At 36.5% G+C, this 16905-nt stretch overlaps 1 protein-coding gene across 3 annotated transcripts in view; it reads right to left on the minus strand.

The window, feature by feature from the left end:
- The window catches only part of LOC113112582 (rho-associated protein kinase 2-like), a 43090-nt gene that overhangs the window by 7413 nt on the left and 18772 nt on the right, over nucleotides 1–16905 (minus strand). For all 3 annotated transcript variants that reach the window (XM_026278281.1, XM_026278283.1, XM_026278282.1), the window contains exons 2-19: nucleotides 12676–12757; nucleotides 10336–10436; nucleotides 9406–9543; nucleotides 8204–8464; nucleotides 5423–5567; nucleotides 5196–5334; nucleotides 4375–4466; nucleotides 3511–3670; nucleotides 3319–3376; nucleotides 3109–3120; nucleotides 2885–3013; nucleotides 2571–2798; nucleotides 2030–2276; nucleotides 1839–1945; nucleotides 1454–1613; nucleotides 1037–1197; nucleotides 228–412; nucleotides 27–96 (exon numbers count right to left, since the gene is read on the minus strand). In XM_026278281.1, coding sequence (XP_026134066.1) covers nucleotides 27–96; nucleotides 228–412; nucleotides 1037–1197; nucleotides 1454–1613; nucleotides 1839–1945; nucleotides 2030–2276; nucleotides 2571–2798; nucleotides 2885–3013; nucleotides 3109–3120; nucleotides 3319–3376; nucleotides 3511–3670; nucleotides 4375–4466; nucleotides 5196–5334; nucleotides 5423–5567; nucleotides 8204–8464; nucleotides 9406–9543; nucleotides 10336–10436; nucleotides 12676–12757 — 2475 coding nt within the window. The remainder of the gene's footprint in view (nucleotides 1–26; nucleotides 97–227; nucleotides 413–1036; nucleotides 1198–1453; nucleotides 1614–1838; nucleotides 1946–2029; nucleotides 2277–2570; nucleotides 2799–2884; nucleotides 3014–3108; nucleotides 3121–3318; nucleotides 3377–3510; nucleotides 3671–4374; nucleotides 4467–5195; nucleotides 5335–5422; nucleotides 5568–8203; nucleotides 8465–9405; nucleotides 9544–10335; nucleotides 10437–12675; nucleotides 12758–16905) is intronic.

Consider the following 16905-nt stretch of genomic DNA (forward strand, 5'->3'; position numbering starts at 1 on the left):
AGAGAAAGAGAATTTAGACTTCTTACAGAGAAATACTGCTCTGCCTCCAACTGATCCTGTAGTTCCTTCATCTGTCCATCAGAATCCTGACGCTCCCTAGGATCACATACACAGAAAATGATCTACTATATGAACAACTTCAATATTTTTGCAAAAAACCACAACCTTATTAAATTGTGTGTAAGGTAATGAATATTCAAATTAATTATTATGCATGCATTGCATACTTGCGCAGTTCCATATTTTGCTTCTCTAGGCTGCGTTTGATTTCCAACAGGTGGTTTATCTCCTGTTTGAGTTGTTTCTCTGAAGTTCGCAGGGTGTTGAGCTGCTGGTTCTGAACCTTTAGGTCATTCTGAGTCAAAGCGCGTTTCTGAATCTCTTGCTCAATCTTCAGACTCAGATTATTCACCTAGACAGAGAGAGAGAGAGAGAGAGACCGAGAGAGAGCAAGAAAACATTTTGGAACTGTGTGAGTGTAATGGGAAATTTTTTTTTGTTATATATGATAAACATAATGCTTCAAATGACAAAAAAAACACAAGTTATGATAACTTTCCACTGCTATATAAAGGAATGTGTATATTTAAATAAAAATATCCCAAAATAAAGTAATACAGTAACATTTAAATGTTTGGGATCAGAATGGTTTTTAATGGAAAGAAGTCACTTTTTGTTCAAGGCTGCATTAATTTGATTAAAACTACAGTAAAATAGTGAATTATTATTTCAATTTAAAGTAAACGTTTTTATTGAAAACACATTCTGCTTAATATTATTGTGAAATCCATGATTTTTTTTTCTGGATTCTTTAATGAATAGGACAACAGCATATTTCAAAACAACAGCATTTACTTGAAAAATGTTTTTGTAGAATGTCTTCACTGTCACTGACCCCAAACTTCTGAATAGTAATGTAAATAAATAAATGCAATATATAGTTTCATGGCCAGTACGAGACATTTACAGGCAGTAAATTCTCAATTTACCAGCCATCTGTAGTTCCGGCAAAAACAGATTTCTACCCTCCACAAACCTCTTCTGTGAGTCTCTCTTTGCGTCGTCGCAATTCCTCTAGTTTCTGCAGTGACTGTTTATAGTCGCAGTCAAGCATGGAGTTCTTCTTCTCCAGTTCTAACACCCTGTTCTCCACACGCAGTTTAGAGGAACGTTCCTCCTGCAGCTTCTGTTCCAGCTCTAGGTAACACACACAGACAATCAAATTAACAAGCCATAAAATACTGTTAGGTTTTAGAAAAACAGCAATTCCTCAATCAAATCCCTTCGGTGTATTTCTCGACTAAACCACCAACTCCAAATCTAAACCATCATATTCTCCACTGCACCCTTCAAAGTAAACTTAACTGTTAAGCTTCCCTTTTTAGTAGGAAAAATGAAAACACATTTTAAAAAAAGCTTTCAAACGTGCTTTAATCCCATTAAACTCTCATACCCTTCACAGCCTCAGATTTGGCTCCTTCGATGGACTCGCTGATCTTGTTCTTATCAGCAAGTCGAGCTTTTGTGGCCTTGTGTGCCGCCTCCTCCTGCTCCAAACCCTGCTGCAAAATCTTCAGCTTATAGGTCATGTCAATCTGGTTATTGCTCTTCTCCTATTGGGTGCATAAACAGAGGGAGATATAAGAAGAGTGGTTGCAAGTAAATCAAGTCTGTAGCTTTCTCATAACCATTTATGAACAACATTCCTTCAGCAGGGAATGATCAACATAATGTGAGCAAGGCACTAACGATGTATGAATCCACAACCATAGCCAATAATGATGTCACAAGTGTCTCAACAAGGAAGAAGGAAATTAGAATGAGAAAGATCTGTCTACCTTTTCCAGGTCTGTAAGCTTCTCCTGGAGTTGCCTTTTGTCCGTCTCAGCTTTAGACAGGGCCTGTCTCACCTGTTTCACTTCCTCCTCCAAACCAGAGATGCGTGCTACCGAACAAGAGATGGAATGTGGATGAATATTTTTGATTGTGAAATGCACACACACTTCCAAAACAGAGGATATGCACTTACCCTGTAGATCAGAGATGGTCTCAGAGCCCTGGGTGTGCTCTCGTTTCTCTGCGTCCAGCGCGGCCTGCAGGCTGATGTTGTCTCTCTCTAGTGTGAGCTTGCTGTTCTCCAGCATGCAGCATTTGTCCTGCAGTTCTCTCGCGTGAGCCTCCAGCTGCTGCAGCTGTTTTGAGCTCTCTGTCTGAGCTTTACGCAGCCTCGCAGCAGCATCAGATTCCGCCCGCAGTGACGCGTTTGCCTCATCCAGCTGCCGGTGAGAGTTTATAATGGGAACACAACGTTATGTTACCAGGATCAGTTTGTTACTTGATCACACATGAGAAAAACACATAGCCATGTGCTGATCCCAGAAGACTGAAATTCTGGGAACTCTGCTTTTAAGTAGCTAAATGATGCTTTTAACAGACACTGTATTATTCTGACTTAAGAGTATGCAACAAATCAACATATAAGTACAAAATAATCACATAAATGTTTAGTTTTGCCTTCCAAATATATATATAGCTTTTGAAACTATTTTCTTTCTCTAACCCACTCTCACCTGTTTCTGCAGGTGGATGTTCTTCTCATTGGAGATGTGAGAGTTCTGGTTTTTCTTCTTCATTTCATCCAGCTGATCCCTCAGACTGTTCACTTCATTCTCTAAGCAGCGTTTGCGGTCGGCTTCACTCTCTGCCCTGCGGTGACTCTCTACGCTCTTGTGCTGCAGGAGAGCCTTCTCTCTCTCCAGCTGTCTCAGAGTCGTCTCCAACCCTTTTCTGCTATTCATCTATAAACACATGTGCAAAATGGTAAGATTATTGCATATTCCTACACACAATTAACTGAGATCCCAGAGATGAAACACCCACTCACTTCTTCATCAAGCTCTTTGGTGATCTTCTCTAGGCGGCTACAGTTGCTTCTGTATTTTTGCTCCAACTCCTCTTTGGTCTGCATTTCATTGTTGAGCTGCTCTTCTAAAGAGTTAATTTTCTTCTGGAGCTGAGTGGAAAATCAAGCAATTTATGTCATCAATCTCTTAAATGTATTATTACCTAACAAGATTTATATTAAGCAGAAAGTGTGTGAACACTTACAGCTAAACTGTCCTGTGGGTAAAAAAAAAAAAAAGAGAGAAAGAAAGAAAAAAATGTTACAACCAATGTTGTGAGAAGCACTTTAAACCAGTTTAAGTCCAAGTCTCTAACCAGGTACTACTGTATGATGTAAGTGCAGTCTCTAAAGAGCATAACGCAGTTAAATTACATGTATAAGCTGACAAAGGTGGGAGTATATCTATGTCATACCTCTGTCTTGGATACTTGATCTTTTTTCATTGCTGAACTGTTAACAGCATTCAACAACCTACACAAAAACATATCAGATCATCTGTGACGGTAGTTATTCAGCTAGTTTTGCTTGAGGACATTATATGCAGAAGCAACACTGTTCCAAGAAATAGATTATTGTACAAAAGTGACAAAAGAGAGATGTCTCACTGGTCTTCTTTAAAGTAAGTGAACCCCACAAAGGGCAGCTGATTTCCAACGAAGGCTTTAGGTGTGGGAAAGGTCTCTACTTCTCCTTTATCTTCCTCTATCTCATCAAAATTACTGGTGTCTATGTCACTGATCAGCTCTGGAACCACAGGTGCTGCAGCTGGAGAGAGAATGGGCAAAAACCTATTTTCAGGGTAAAGGGCACTGAGATTGTAGAGATGAAGATAACATTGCTCTGAAATGTTTACATCCATCTAACAGGCTTACTTTACTTTTTCTTAGGTAACACTGAAATACGAATGCGTATTGGGCAAAATTATTATAGTTTTAGAACTTTTTCATTTGGTTTTCTATTGTTGATACATTTTAGGGCTTTTCTGACCGACTTAAACTAATTTTTACATTTAATAAATACTTCTATTTTCTTAAATATAGTTTAAATGTACTGCTGAATTTACTAAAAAGCATTAAGGTTTACTGAAACTTGTACATCATTAATTAAATATATATTTGTAAATACACATTTAAAATGATCGAACTGCAATTCAGCACATTAAATATATATATTTAGTTTACATGTACTTTAGTATGTTAGTTGAGACATTAAAATAAGTGAACTTCAAACCATGGCAAAAGATTATTAAAAAGGTGCAAGACTAATTTAAATGTAATTATTTTAATTTGACATTTAAAAAATAATTATTTTTAAAAGAAGCAGGCAAGAAACATGAACAAGTACTCTTTAAATAGACTTAAGAGGCCTTTTAGTTCATTAATATTACATTACCTTCAAGTACAGGTTTTATTTTAAATATCCACACATCCACACATTTTTTTTTTTAGGTGGGGAGGTGTTTTACTTACTCTCTCTGATGGTGTTGAATGTCCACTGGTCGTTTTTGAAGAAAGGATGTTTTTTAATTTCTTCTACACCATTTCGTCCCAGTCGAATCTCCCTACCAGATGCAAGCATTCACAAACACAAAAATTGTCAATTAGAGAATTTCTAAAATGTAATTATTTCAGAATTGTTTTTGTATTATTTTAAATAATTTATTTAGATTTTGTGTTCAAGTTGAAGTGAACTGAGGGGCTGTTTCAATGCATGATTTCTGGAAGTCTTGTCCTATTTTTAGCACACAAACATATACTGATACAAATTCAAACATTTTTCTTAGAGAGTAGCTCTGCTTCTCTACTCTAGATGGCACTCTAACATCACCAAGCTGTACGTCCAGCCTAGTTTCTGTGGCTGGATTTGGCACTAAAAGGCAGGGTCAGAATTTAACCTGGACTTGTGGGAAATAACTGACAATAAAAGTGACAAAAATGCCCCAGATATGTAAAATGTGGGACAAAAAATAGTGTCCCTGTAGTGAATTTCATATATTATTATCGGTTACACAACATTTGATGTATTCCATAACCTATTACAGTCCTATCTAGTCCTGAGTTCTGTGCCCCTGCAGACACAGTATTTGCTGTTTTGAGTTTTAGATTGTTGTTCACCTTAGTTTTTTTTATGGTTATGATCTACGACATTTCAGCCCAGGCTAACCTCCCTACCAAATGCAAGCATTCACAAACACAAGAACATATTGTCAAACAGGTGTGAACATTGGCAGTTAAACAATACGAAACACAGAGGACTACGTGTATATCTATCTGTGCATGTAAAAGCTCACCTCTCTGTTAGGAAGGCACAGATGATGTTTTTGGCTTCTTGAGAGATCTCAATGTCATCGGGGAAGTTAAGGGAGTTCTTATGGTCCATAATCTTACTGTAGGTCCCGACCAGAGAATCTGCATAAAACGGTGTATCACCTGCACACACAAGCATTCATCTCATTTAATAAAAAAATGCTACAAATGCAGTTTTAGACAAATGCACACATTCAAATTCCTGACTCACCAACCAGCATCTCGTAGATAAATACTCCAACTGACCACCAGTCACACTCGCGTCCGTAGTATCCATCCCCTCCCTGAGACTTAAGAACCTCCGGCGAGATGTAATCAGGGGTCCCGACCGCAGTGTCACAATGAACCATCCCCGTCTACAAACAATCAGCCAATCAATGAGTCAACTGATAGGATCTTAGTCGACCTAGAGACTCTACATAGCAATACAATTTACATCAAGGAATAACATATCACATTACAATTGTTTACCCTGAATCTGAGTGAATTTCTAAGATTTATTTCAGAACTATTTTTGTATTATTTTAAATAATTTATTTGGGTTTTGTGTTCTAGTTGAAGTGAACTGAGTGGCTGTTTCAATGCATGATTTCTGGAAGTATCAACCCGTTTTTAGCACACAAACTGAAAGGAATTCAAAAAAATATTTTTAAGAGAGTAGTTCTGCTTCTCTGCTCCAGATGGCACTATAACATCACCAAGCTGTACATCCAGCCTAGTTTCTGTGGCTGGATTGTGGCACTAAAGGGCAGGGTTGGAACTTAACCAGGACTTGGGGGAAATAACTGGCAATAAAAGTGACTAAAATACCCCAGATATGTAAAATATGGGGCAAAAAAAATGTGTCCCAGTAATAAATGTCATATATTAGTGTCTGGTATGGGGCAAAAAAAATGTGTCCCAGTAATAAATGTCATATATTAGTGTCTGGTATGTAAGATGTGATGTATTTTATAACCTACTATTATAGGCCTATCTAGTCTTGAGTTCAGTGTCCCTGCAAACACAGAGGTTACTGTTGTTGAATAAACAGAAATGTATTGATATATTTGCTGTTTTAAGTTTTAGATTGTTGTTCACCTTTAGTGTTCTTATGGCTATGATTTTTTTGCTTCACTCCACCAAGCCCGTGACATTCAAGCATCCCAGACCCGTAGAGTCAATATTTTACAGCTATTGTTCTATAATTATCACATATGATAGCGACAAAGCAGAAAACATACAGGACAGGATCACACTGTTACCTTCAGTCAGTGTTAATTTCGTTGACTAAATATTTTCGTCATTATTTTCGTCACAAATATATTTTTGCGGACGAAAACTAAAATAGAAGGCACTGATGGAGACTAAAACTATGACTAAATTGATTGACATTATCGTCAACGAATAAAGGACGAGACGAAAATAGACTGTGACGAAAATCAAATCAGCAGACGGGAGAGATGCGAGGAATGAGCAAAAGAACCGGCAAAACAGAACAGACTGCATGAGAGAAGAGAACCAATCAGAGCCTGACTTATTGAGACGTGAAGCGAAGGTTTTCAGTTTTTAAATGAGCTCCCGGGAAGACGGCATTCGAAGAGGTGATGTCTAAAAGAGCGACAAAATGTCCACAGCTCACTTCACGTTTGACGACGAACAAAACAAAACAAAGTGTAAAGCACGCGGAGCGCTCATTCGTGGCAAGAACGCAACCAATTTGAAAAGACATTTACAGACAAGCCACCCGGAAATTTTCTCAAATGTAATTTCACAACGATGTTCTTTTGTTTATTGAGCTAAGCAAAATTGGAAGACTGCAGTGCGTAGATGTTGTAGCATTAAATATTACGAACTGAAAAGTACTGTAAAATAGCCCCTTCTTCAAGTTAGATGAGAGCACAATACTAATACGTAATATCATGATAAATACATTTGATTAATACTAATGTTTAGTATATTTTATAATGTTCTACTTGTTGACAATATCACAAATATTTCTATATTAGTCATGTGAAACATGAATGTTCACATCCTATCATTATACATACAAATCTAGCAATATTGTAGTATTTAAAACATACAATATTGCTAGACAAATTAATACCTTATAAAATCTTGTTACTTTTTTTATCCACCTAGCTGCCAACTTATTAAATATTTACTTTAAATGTATGCACTTATTGTTCAGCTCAGCTGTAAGCTTTAAGGTCCTGGACCTAACGTTATTTTTCTTTTATTGATGGTCAATTGGCAGCTAGTTATTGTTTACATAATCATGACAGTGTTTGTTGCTGCATAAAAGCTTTTGAATCGAAATAAAGACACAGGTGTGTTGAAATAAAGTTGAATTTGTGTTTTATATATTTTGGTTAAGTTTGTTTACTATACCAGCTGTAAAAAATTGTCTAGTAAATCTGTTATTGATTTTAGTCTTATTTTAGTCGACTAAAATACCAAGCAATTTTAGTCGACTAAAATACCAAGCAATTTTAGTCGACTAAAATAAGACTAAAATTAAAACAAATCAGATGACTAAAACTTGACTAAAACTAAAAATAATTATAGTCAAAAGACTAAGACTAAAACTAAATTAAAATTTCGTGTCAAAATTAACACTGCCTTCAGTTTATCACAACTGAGCTATTTTTGCTCATGTCTTCAAAAACAAAAACTGATGGGGAAAAAGTTGATCTGGCCACATTTAATCTTCAGTCGACATAAACTGAGCATTTTTAAAATTCAACCGTTTTTTAGCCTCAGTATGACCCTATGACCTCTGAACCCACCTGAGGTCTTCCTCACTCAGACATTAAGGAATGAGAGCAAGGCTGAGTTTTTCTTTGGTCCTTTGAGTTTGGACAAGAACTGGCATGTGTTCAAGGTTTTTGTAATGCAATTACACCCCACCCCCCACCCCCCACCCCAAAAAAATCCCGAGCAAGCCTGAAGTTTTGATGGGAGCCTGTGAACTACTGATATCTTGTATTGCAATAACCCGTTATCCCCTTACCCCATCCATTTTCATGCAGGTCCCAAAGTCGGCAAGTTTGAGGTGTCCGTAGCGGTCCAGCAGCATGTTGTCTGGTTTGATGTCTCGGTGAACAAAGCCCATAGAGTGAATGGCGTCCAGAGCCAACACAACCTCAGCAGTGTAAAACTTTGCCCACTTCTCTGGGACATCATATGTACTGGTGAGATTGACAAGATCTCCTCCTGGCATGTATTCCATTACCATGTAAAGAGAACGGTCATCCTGGAACGCACAGCACAGCTAAGGGAAAGACAAGAAAGAATTAAGATTTTTTTTCCCCCTCTGTAGACTGAGAGATTGTGTATGTGCTCAAACTAGATACACTGATGTATTCATGGTCCAATTAACATTACACTTTTTTTTTGTATTTTAAGTGGGGCAGCTTGCTAATTAGGTAAAATAAAAATTAAAAAAACACTCAATTTATACAAACAAGTTGTCATTTATGCTTGAAATATGGAATTTTAAATGCAGCCAGTTGATCTGACAGAAAAAAATACTTTTTGGTTGCCAAATTAAAAGTGTCCCATTTCATTTTTTTTAATGAAATATCACTGTAATAATCATAAAAGGAACCAGTAAAAACATACACTATAATTTGGGGTCAGTGTGATTTTTTTCTGCTTACTAAGGGTGCATTTATGTGATTACAAAACGCAGTAAAAACTGTAATACTGTTAAATATAACTACAATTTAAAAAAACTTTCTATTTTAATTGTAGTTCAAAACGTGATTTATTTCTGTAATGGCAAAAATGAAATTTTTGTAGCCATTACCGTAATCCAGTCTTCAGTGTCACACGATCCTTCAGAAATCATTCTAATAAAAGCTTATTTGGTGCTCAAAAAACATTTATTATTATAAATGTTGAAATCTACATGATATACTGAATGATATTTTCAGTTCTTTGTAATAATGATTCTTTTGATCAATTTATTGCATCCTTGCTGAATTAATGTATTCATTTAAAAAAAAAAAAAAAACTTGCTGACTCCAAACTTTTGAATTATAGTGTGCATATGTGATATTTAATGCTTGGAAACAGCACATTTGTTATATTCATAGATCAAACCATAGTGAGTTAATGTATATTAAAAAAAAACTCATTGCACTTTTAAGCGGTAATTTAAAAAAAAGGGACAACATTTTGGCTTCAAAAAAAGGTATCAGCACATCTTACCTGTACGACCCATGGGCTGTCAGCAAACGCCATGATGTCACGCTCCTCCCAGAAGAAGGCAGAATCTGAGCGTTTGATCATTTCAAACTTGCTGAGCACCTTCATTGCATACACCTTCTGAGAGGCCTTATGCCTAACCTACACAAACACACAACCAGATCATAACAAATCTACATCACATAACTACTGCGAGAATAATATTAAGAGGTTCACTAATACATTACTAACTAACAACATTTTCAATTTCTAACAGGCCTTACTCCCAAAAAGATTTAAAACCAATAAACACTCTGTGAGATGCTGTTTTGACTAACACAGACAAGCCACATTTTAAAGCCCCCTCTGTTGTGCTTTAGGCATAACGTACCCACAAAGCCCCTGTCAGACAAATGACCGAGGACAATACTGGGTAATCATGTTCTTTGTGTCTGCAGGCTTGTCCAGACGCATCCTACTGCATCTCTCTCCTGACTATTACAAACACACAACCAGAGAGCAATACAAAACTACACATGCTCTTTCTTCCTTTTATATACCTGACATTTAAATACACAATTACATGAAGAACTGCTCGCAGCATTTAGTACAAGCACACTTAACACATCCATACAGACACTTACGCATTACATTTAGTTTAATTGTGGTTATTAATAGATTTAATTAATTGCAATTAAACTCATTCTCATGGAGTAAGCATAGTGCTTTCAAAACGTGACGCATTAAGGAACATTTAATGTTCTATTGATGCCGCAGATTGATTTAACAGTGCATGTGTGACTTATATGGGCTATTATACAAATAAATGGCCTTTGCACTAAATGTACTCATAAACTAGCTACAGGGTTATCACATCAGACACAATGAAAAAAAAAGAACTGTAAGTTTTTTTAGCAGAGTCAACACATTTCAATGCATCCTGAAATTCCTTACCAGCCGGACTTCTCCAAACGCTCCTCTACCGATCACCTTCACTCGGTCAAAATCATCCGGCTTCATCTGGAGCTCCCTCATTTGGCCCATAACCTTCTCATCTGTACACATAAAACATCAAAATCCTTAGTCATGCCATGAAGAACTAGAATTTGTTTTCTAGTGACCTGTCAGGTCTGTCAATAGTAATGACTAATATAACATTTCCATTTATTAACTGGCCAGTATTTATCCATAACAGACATTAATCAGTGTAGCACCAAATATATTTTTTGACAGAAATGAAAAAGAGGCTGTGAGAGTTAGAAGTACATGCCTTTAATGGATTGTACTGTTGTTTAACTACATTACTATTTTTCAGCTGACAAAACATATTTTCAACAAACTTTTCAGATTTCAGACTCCATAAAACAGACTCCATTTTGAAAGTTGTGAGCTTTGAAAAAACTGTCTAAATTATTTATTTATATATATAAATTTCACACACATGCATTATAATTGGCCTATGAAAAATGTTCACAAATCCACCTACAAATTCTTTAGTAGTTATCCATCAAAGAAATGAGCATGTTTAGTGCAACATCAACATCAGGAATGGTATCTCTAAAAGGCCAGTACAGAGAGTTCACAGTCTGGATGAGAGGACTGAGTCACACTCTCTCTTCCAAACCAAACATTATAGAGCCCTACTGGTCTCCATGACAACAGGCAGAAACGGGAACAAAATTGGGACAGAATGTGATAATTAGTCAAAAGTTTAATAGCGCATGAACAAAACACAGACACACATGCTTTCACACAGACATGGTACTGGCTACTGAATTTAAACAAATATCGATGAGAACAAAAACAAACTGAACACTACATTTTTGGGCACAAATGTCAAATTAGATGAACTTCCATCCATCCACCCATCTTTAAAACTACTTGTCCAATGTTACGGGAACAGGGAAGCTGAAGCCTATCCCAAGGTATTGTGCCATAGGCAAGAAGACTGGATGACCACACCATCACAGAGCTAATATTACACATATATAATATTACTATAGTGTTGTCAAAAGACCCAGTACTTCGGTACCAAGTTGGTACAAAAATAAATGAAAATGTGACGGTACCAGGTTTCTTTAAGTACTTTGGTATCGAGTACCTGCTCAACACGGTTCTTCCGCGAAGCAGAAAACGCAGACGGAATCTCAAATCAAATCTCCATATGGACCAGTATCTGTAAATGTTAAGCCGCAAAAGTGGGTTGAAATATGAATCCTGCATGTTCTACGCATCTCTGTGTGAATGAATGAATGAAAGGAAGAGACGTGCAGGTTTGTTTACTACATAGACTGAAGCGCGTGACGCTTGCAGTAATTTCAGCATCTGCCGTCTCAATGAGGACATTAATACATAAACATATTATTTAGTAGAATGTATGTGATACTGCTACTCCTTTATTTTTTTAAAGAAATAAATCACACAATATTTTTTCCATGTTTTAATTTTAATAGCAAATCTCCTTTATTTACCAAAAAATAAAATGTTTAAATTTCATTAATTAAAAGACAAATTAAATTTGGGTGAAACTTGTTTACTTGTTTTTCATAATTATATTACTTGTAGAAAAACTTTAAACACAATTGTAAATTAGTATAAAGAATGACATTGGTTTTATTTTTAGTGATAAAAAGTTTTTTTTTTTTTTATTAGCATATTTTTGTGTTTTGCTTTGGTACTGAAATTGGTACTGAGAACCGTGGATTTTCACTGGTATTGGTACCGAATACTGAAATTTTGGTATCGTGAACACTACATTACTATATGGCTTCTGATACCAATCAAGCCAAAACATCTTTAGCTTATGAGAATGTGCATGCCCACAATAGTACAGTTAGCTCAATGTCAGCAGATAATCATAAATGACATAATTTGTTTAAATATCACATAATTAATACACCAATGATGCATTTATATATATCACATTTAAAACTTTGCTAAATTTCCAAGACTTAGAAATGAAAGCCAGAAGTGTCCTGCAATGAACTGCATGGAAAGTGCATTAAAATCCTCTATGACATCAACTGTAAAACATTTCTTCATTCCAAACACACACAAAAATAGAGTTTTCACAGTTTGTGTTGACGGTCCATTATTTATGTGATAAGATTCAGTGTTGTAAAGTGAAGGCCCAAATTAGGAAGAGCCACTCAAAAACAATTCAATTCAATGCTGTTGATGTTGTAGCAGGAAGCAGTCTCATTGTAAAACTTGATGCCACCATTAAGTATTTTCCCTACATAACACAGAACAAAAATTTAGAGAAAACCATGACCTGATAAAGCAGATACTTACATCTGTTCAAGAAGGTCTCAATGTTCTTATTTTTACGCAAGGCTGGAAAATCCAAATCTAAAACCATGGCATTCATGGAGTCCTGAAACAGAAAGACAAACACTTTGAGTAAAACATTCAAATAACAGTCTCAATGCAAACGGTGTGCCAGGTTTCTGGGTAACAAGTGCTGCTGGTATCCCATTCAAGGTGTAAAAATAGAAAGGGTTTTTTTTTTTTTTTATCAATGCAGGTCCAATCACATAAACTGCTTAGAAAAGCCACTGTAGAAGCACAGATTTTAGAAGTATGATCTTTAAATTCTCATTAATTCTAAACATGTTACCATAGTATAAATCACATGTGCTCTGGATACATACAAATAAACTTGTCATGCCCACATCCAGACCATTAAAAAATATATAATAAAATACAGAGATTTAGAATCAGTACATAAATAAGATTCATTTTATGTAAATAAATGTAGCTAGACAACTTAATTTCGAAAACTAATGCCACCTTGTTACGGTTTAGGAAATGTTTATTCATCTGGGGGAATAAAACTAATGCTGAGCAGTATCTCTTTTACTTAGACCCTGAGTGGAATGAACAACAGGCATATTTCAAGGACAGGGTGTTAAATGACAAGGCATAATTTCCAGCCTGAAAGAATTAAGATTGATATGTTAGCAAGGCTTTACAGCCACTAGATAATAAAGGAACATCCACTTCTGTTGATGAAGCCTGATCATTCATCCTTTTTTGTTTTTTATTACAGCCTTTTTCACCTGGAGCACACTTCACCTTTTTTGGGCAACTGGATGATGTCCTTTCCTCAGGGAATGTAGTGTATAATGAACGGAAATGCATTTAAAACAATTAAGCAGACATTGAGACCACCAGGCCCATGGATTAGTTCCTGCACATGCAGACTGAGGTGATGGATGGAGGTTACAACACTGCTGCGCTTGTAAAGCACTTTGAAGCAACACCAGGTCTGTTGTGACCGGAATACCAGGCATGGTCTCACTGGAAACCTTTACCGGAAAAGCATTGGGAATGTCCAGCAACCACACCTCTTCTTCTCCTCCTCCTCTCCCTTTTTCACTCTCTCTCCTGTCCTGCCTTGACAACTTCCGAAAGTTCTCTACCCTTTACTGCACAATGTGAAATCTTTATGGACACAACCTTTCTTTATAAGTGCATCTGTTCAATCTCTCTTATATTGAAAAGAACCATCAGTTAACATAGTGAATATTTTTATGCACTATTTATTTGCCTATTAAGTAGTCTTAAGACTGCCATCGGCACAAGACCACGGGAACCAGATGAGTCCTTTGCACAATCTGACCTGTGTTGCAGCCAGAAATTAAACCACACCATGCTGCTTTTGTCTGGCCAGAGGAGAACTGGGCCCCTGACTGAGCCTGGTTTCTCCCAAGGTTTTGTTTTTCTCAGTTTCTGCCACCGATGGAGTTTTCGTTCCTCGCCACCGTCACCATTGGCTTGCTTAGTAGGGGATGCTTAATTTCTGGCAATATTGTCGGCTTGATTGCACAGACACTATTGGAAGAGAGTTGAACAGGATGATGGCATCACTGAATCATCAACGAACTGACTTTAACAAAAAAATAGTGTTTGTTACTGTCCTCTTGCATTACTGTCAAACCATTTTCCCATTTGACACTGTAGAGCTGCTTTGACACAGTATGTATTGTAAAAAAAACTGGGGGGGGGAGGGGGGGGGGGTCCGACAGGTATGGTGCAGCCCACTTATGGAAGTAAAAAAATATTTGTAGTATGTGTCCCTATTGCTTTGTTAGGAATCACTTGATATGCCCTGATTGTGTGTGCATCTAACCAAAGCCACAGAAGGCTCCAACTATGAAGGATGTAGCTTGTCAAACAGACACACAGAAAGTTATTTTACTATGCAAAACTACCACCCAATCATAGCAATGGGCATTTATTTCCAAGTCTGCAATACATCACGCCCATAAAAACCAAGTGTTCTCGAGCCGGCCTCAAAACCAGGGTAGAAAATAACCTATTATTTATGGATTTTGATGTTTTTGAAATTAAAAACCATGCAGAATGTCATAATTGGACCTCAGACAACAGTATAAAATAATAAAAAAGCCAGTTCATGACCTCTTTAAACATAACCTTCACTGTATCCCACCTTAATAGCAGCACAATTGATTTGCAATACAACATTAACACAAGTATTCTTTTTAACCTAAAATGTTTTGTTGCAAGTAAAAACACCAAATATAAAATTGAAACAATGATGTATTTGTAAAAAAATTAAAATAAATTAATTAATTAAAAGGTTACCTTTTGCAAAAGAAAACATAAAGCCAGACTGAGTCACTTATTCAAATGAATCAGCCTAAAGACTCAAACTATCAGTTTAAATCAGTTAAAGTTGTTTATTCAGTAACTGCTTACATATTCAGCATCTGACTACGCTGTTGAAAAGTAGGAAACACAGCATAGCATCATGGGACTAGAGCTGACATTAGCTTGAATTCTTGTGTGAGTCCGTTACATTTCCCCATATCAACAGCTCATTACCCATTACAGAGCACTTCAAATATAAATCTTCTATTTAAGGAAAAATGAACTGTCTATCTCAAAGCACACATAGGCAGGAAATGACACCTTCCACCAGAGGCTCCAGTGAAACTGCTGTAGTGTCACGGTGCAGTTTAGAGATGACATCATTTGTTCCTGTGGCCCCTTCTCCGTACAGCCATCAGAGACATGAAACAGAACATACCAAAACACACCAAAGTAAACATTTAATACATGAGGATGGTGTAAGGGGGGCTGAAAAGCCCAGAAATATAAGGGGCCACCGTTACACCTGTACAAACACCCTCATAGGACAAGCACACTGGACCCTCAGCTGAAAACTGCAGCTCTATTTTAAACCCAACACATGCACACAGTTGCAACTGCTTTTGCCTCTGCTTTGCTTAATTTTTAACATGAAAGCATCATATTTTTGCAGCACTATTAAGTGCCATTTTGCACATTAACCTGAGACAAGTATTTTAACACTTAACCTATAACTGCATGTTCTTACAGAACTGAACAAACCTCTGTTGATGTGCAAAAGTTTAGACTTGACCTTCTGCCTCCACAGGCCAGGCTGAACAAAGGAGAAATTAAAAACAAATAAATAAATACAATTAAAATTCTGAAAGCATTGTAGGCTGCGAATACCATTTCTTTAAAGACGTTAATCAATTCTGATTTTATTATACACTTAGTCACTACACAACACAACCAAAGGTCAATGAGTGCATGCAGCTCTGGCCAAATAAAAGAAAAAAGTAAAAAATTCATTATAAAATGCTTTAGTTATTATTTATAATATTGTGTCTGCAGGTGTAATCACCATTAAAGTATCCGAGAGTTGCCCAGCAAACATGGTGGGGAAAAAACCTTTCTGTGTTATTCAAACATAAATTATTTTTCCTCTATGAATGAAGTGTTTGAATCACTTAAAAGTCCTCTAATTTTTCTCATTACAGTGGAAAACATAATATAAAAACTGTAAATCCACAAAAACCTAACTACAAAGTGACTAAACAAAAGAAAAGATTTCTAGAAGTGACTTATACCACTGTAATCACGTTTAATGTTATGATTGATAATTTTCAGTCACGGACTTGCACATTAATGACAAAAACAACAACATCGTTATGAAACATCCATGAAATTCATGTGAATGCAAAAAGGCGAATGAAAACACTGAAACATGAGTGGGAGTTAAAAATACTGCATCTCTGCACTTTATATTACCTCACACACACACACACACACACACAGTGAGTCACTCCCACCTACACACACACAACCTCCAACACTAACTGCAATAATGACGAATGATTATCCACGCTTCAGTTAAACCCGCAGACATCCTCTCGTTCTTCTCACACTCCTCATTCTCACAGTTTCACCCTGACAACATTTTCAGTTTATTAGCTCTCCTGTGTGCAACAATTAGCTGTACGCTGATATAACATGCTGATTAGTGGACTGATATCTGGAAATTTGAAATATGCATCAGTCAGTAATACAATAATCTGAAGTCTGAACAACTGAGATCAGAAATAAAAATAGGAGGAAAAAATAAACACAGTTAAGAGCTGAAGAACAACTAAACTGATGCTGATGCCAGTATCTAGAGAGATGGGTGGCAGATGGCTGATATAACATCAATGTTAATGCGTAATAAAC

This window comes from Carassius auratus, chromosome 13, assembly GCF_003368295.1.
Source record: "Carassius auratus strain Wakin chromosome 13, ASM336829v1, whole genome shotgun sequence".
Classification (NCBI taxonomy): domain Eukaryota; kingdom Metazoa; phylum Chordata; class Actinopteri; order Cypriniformes; family Cyprinidae; genus Carassius; species Carassius auratus.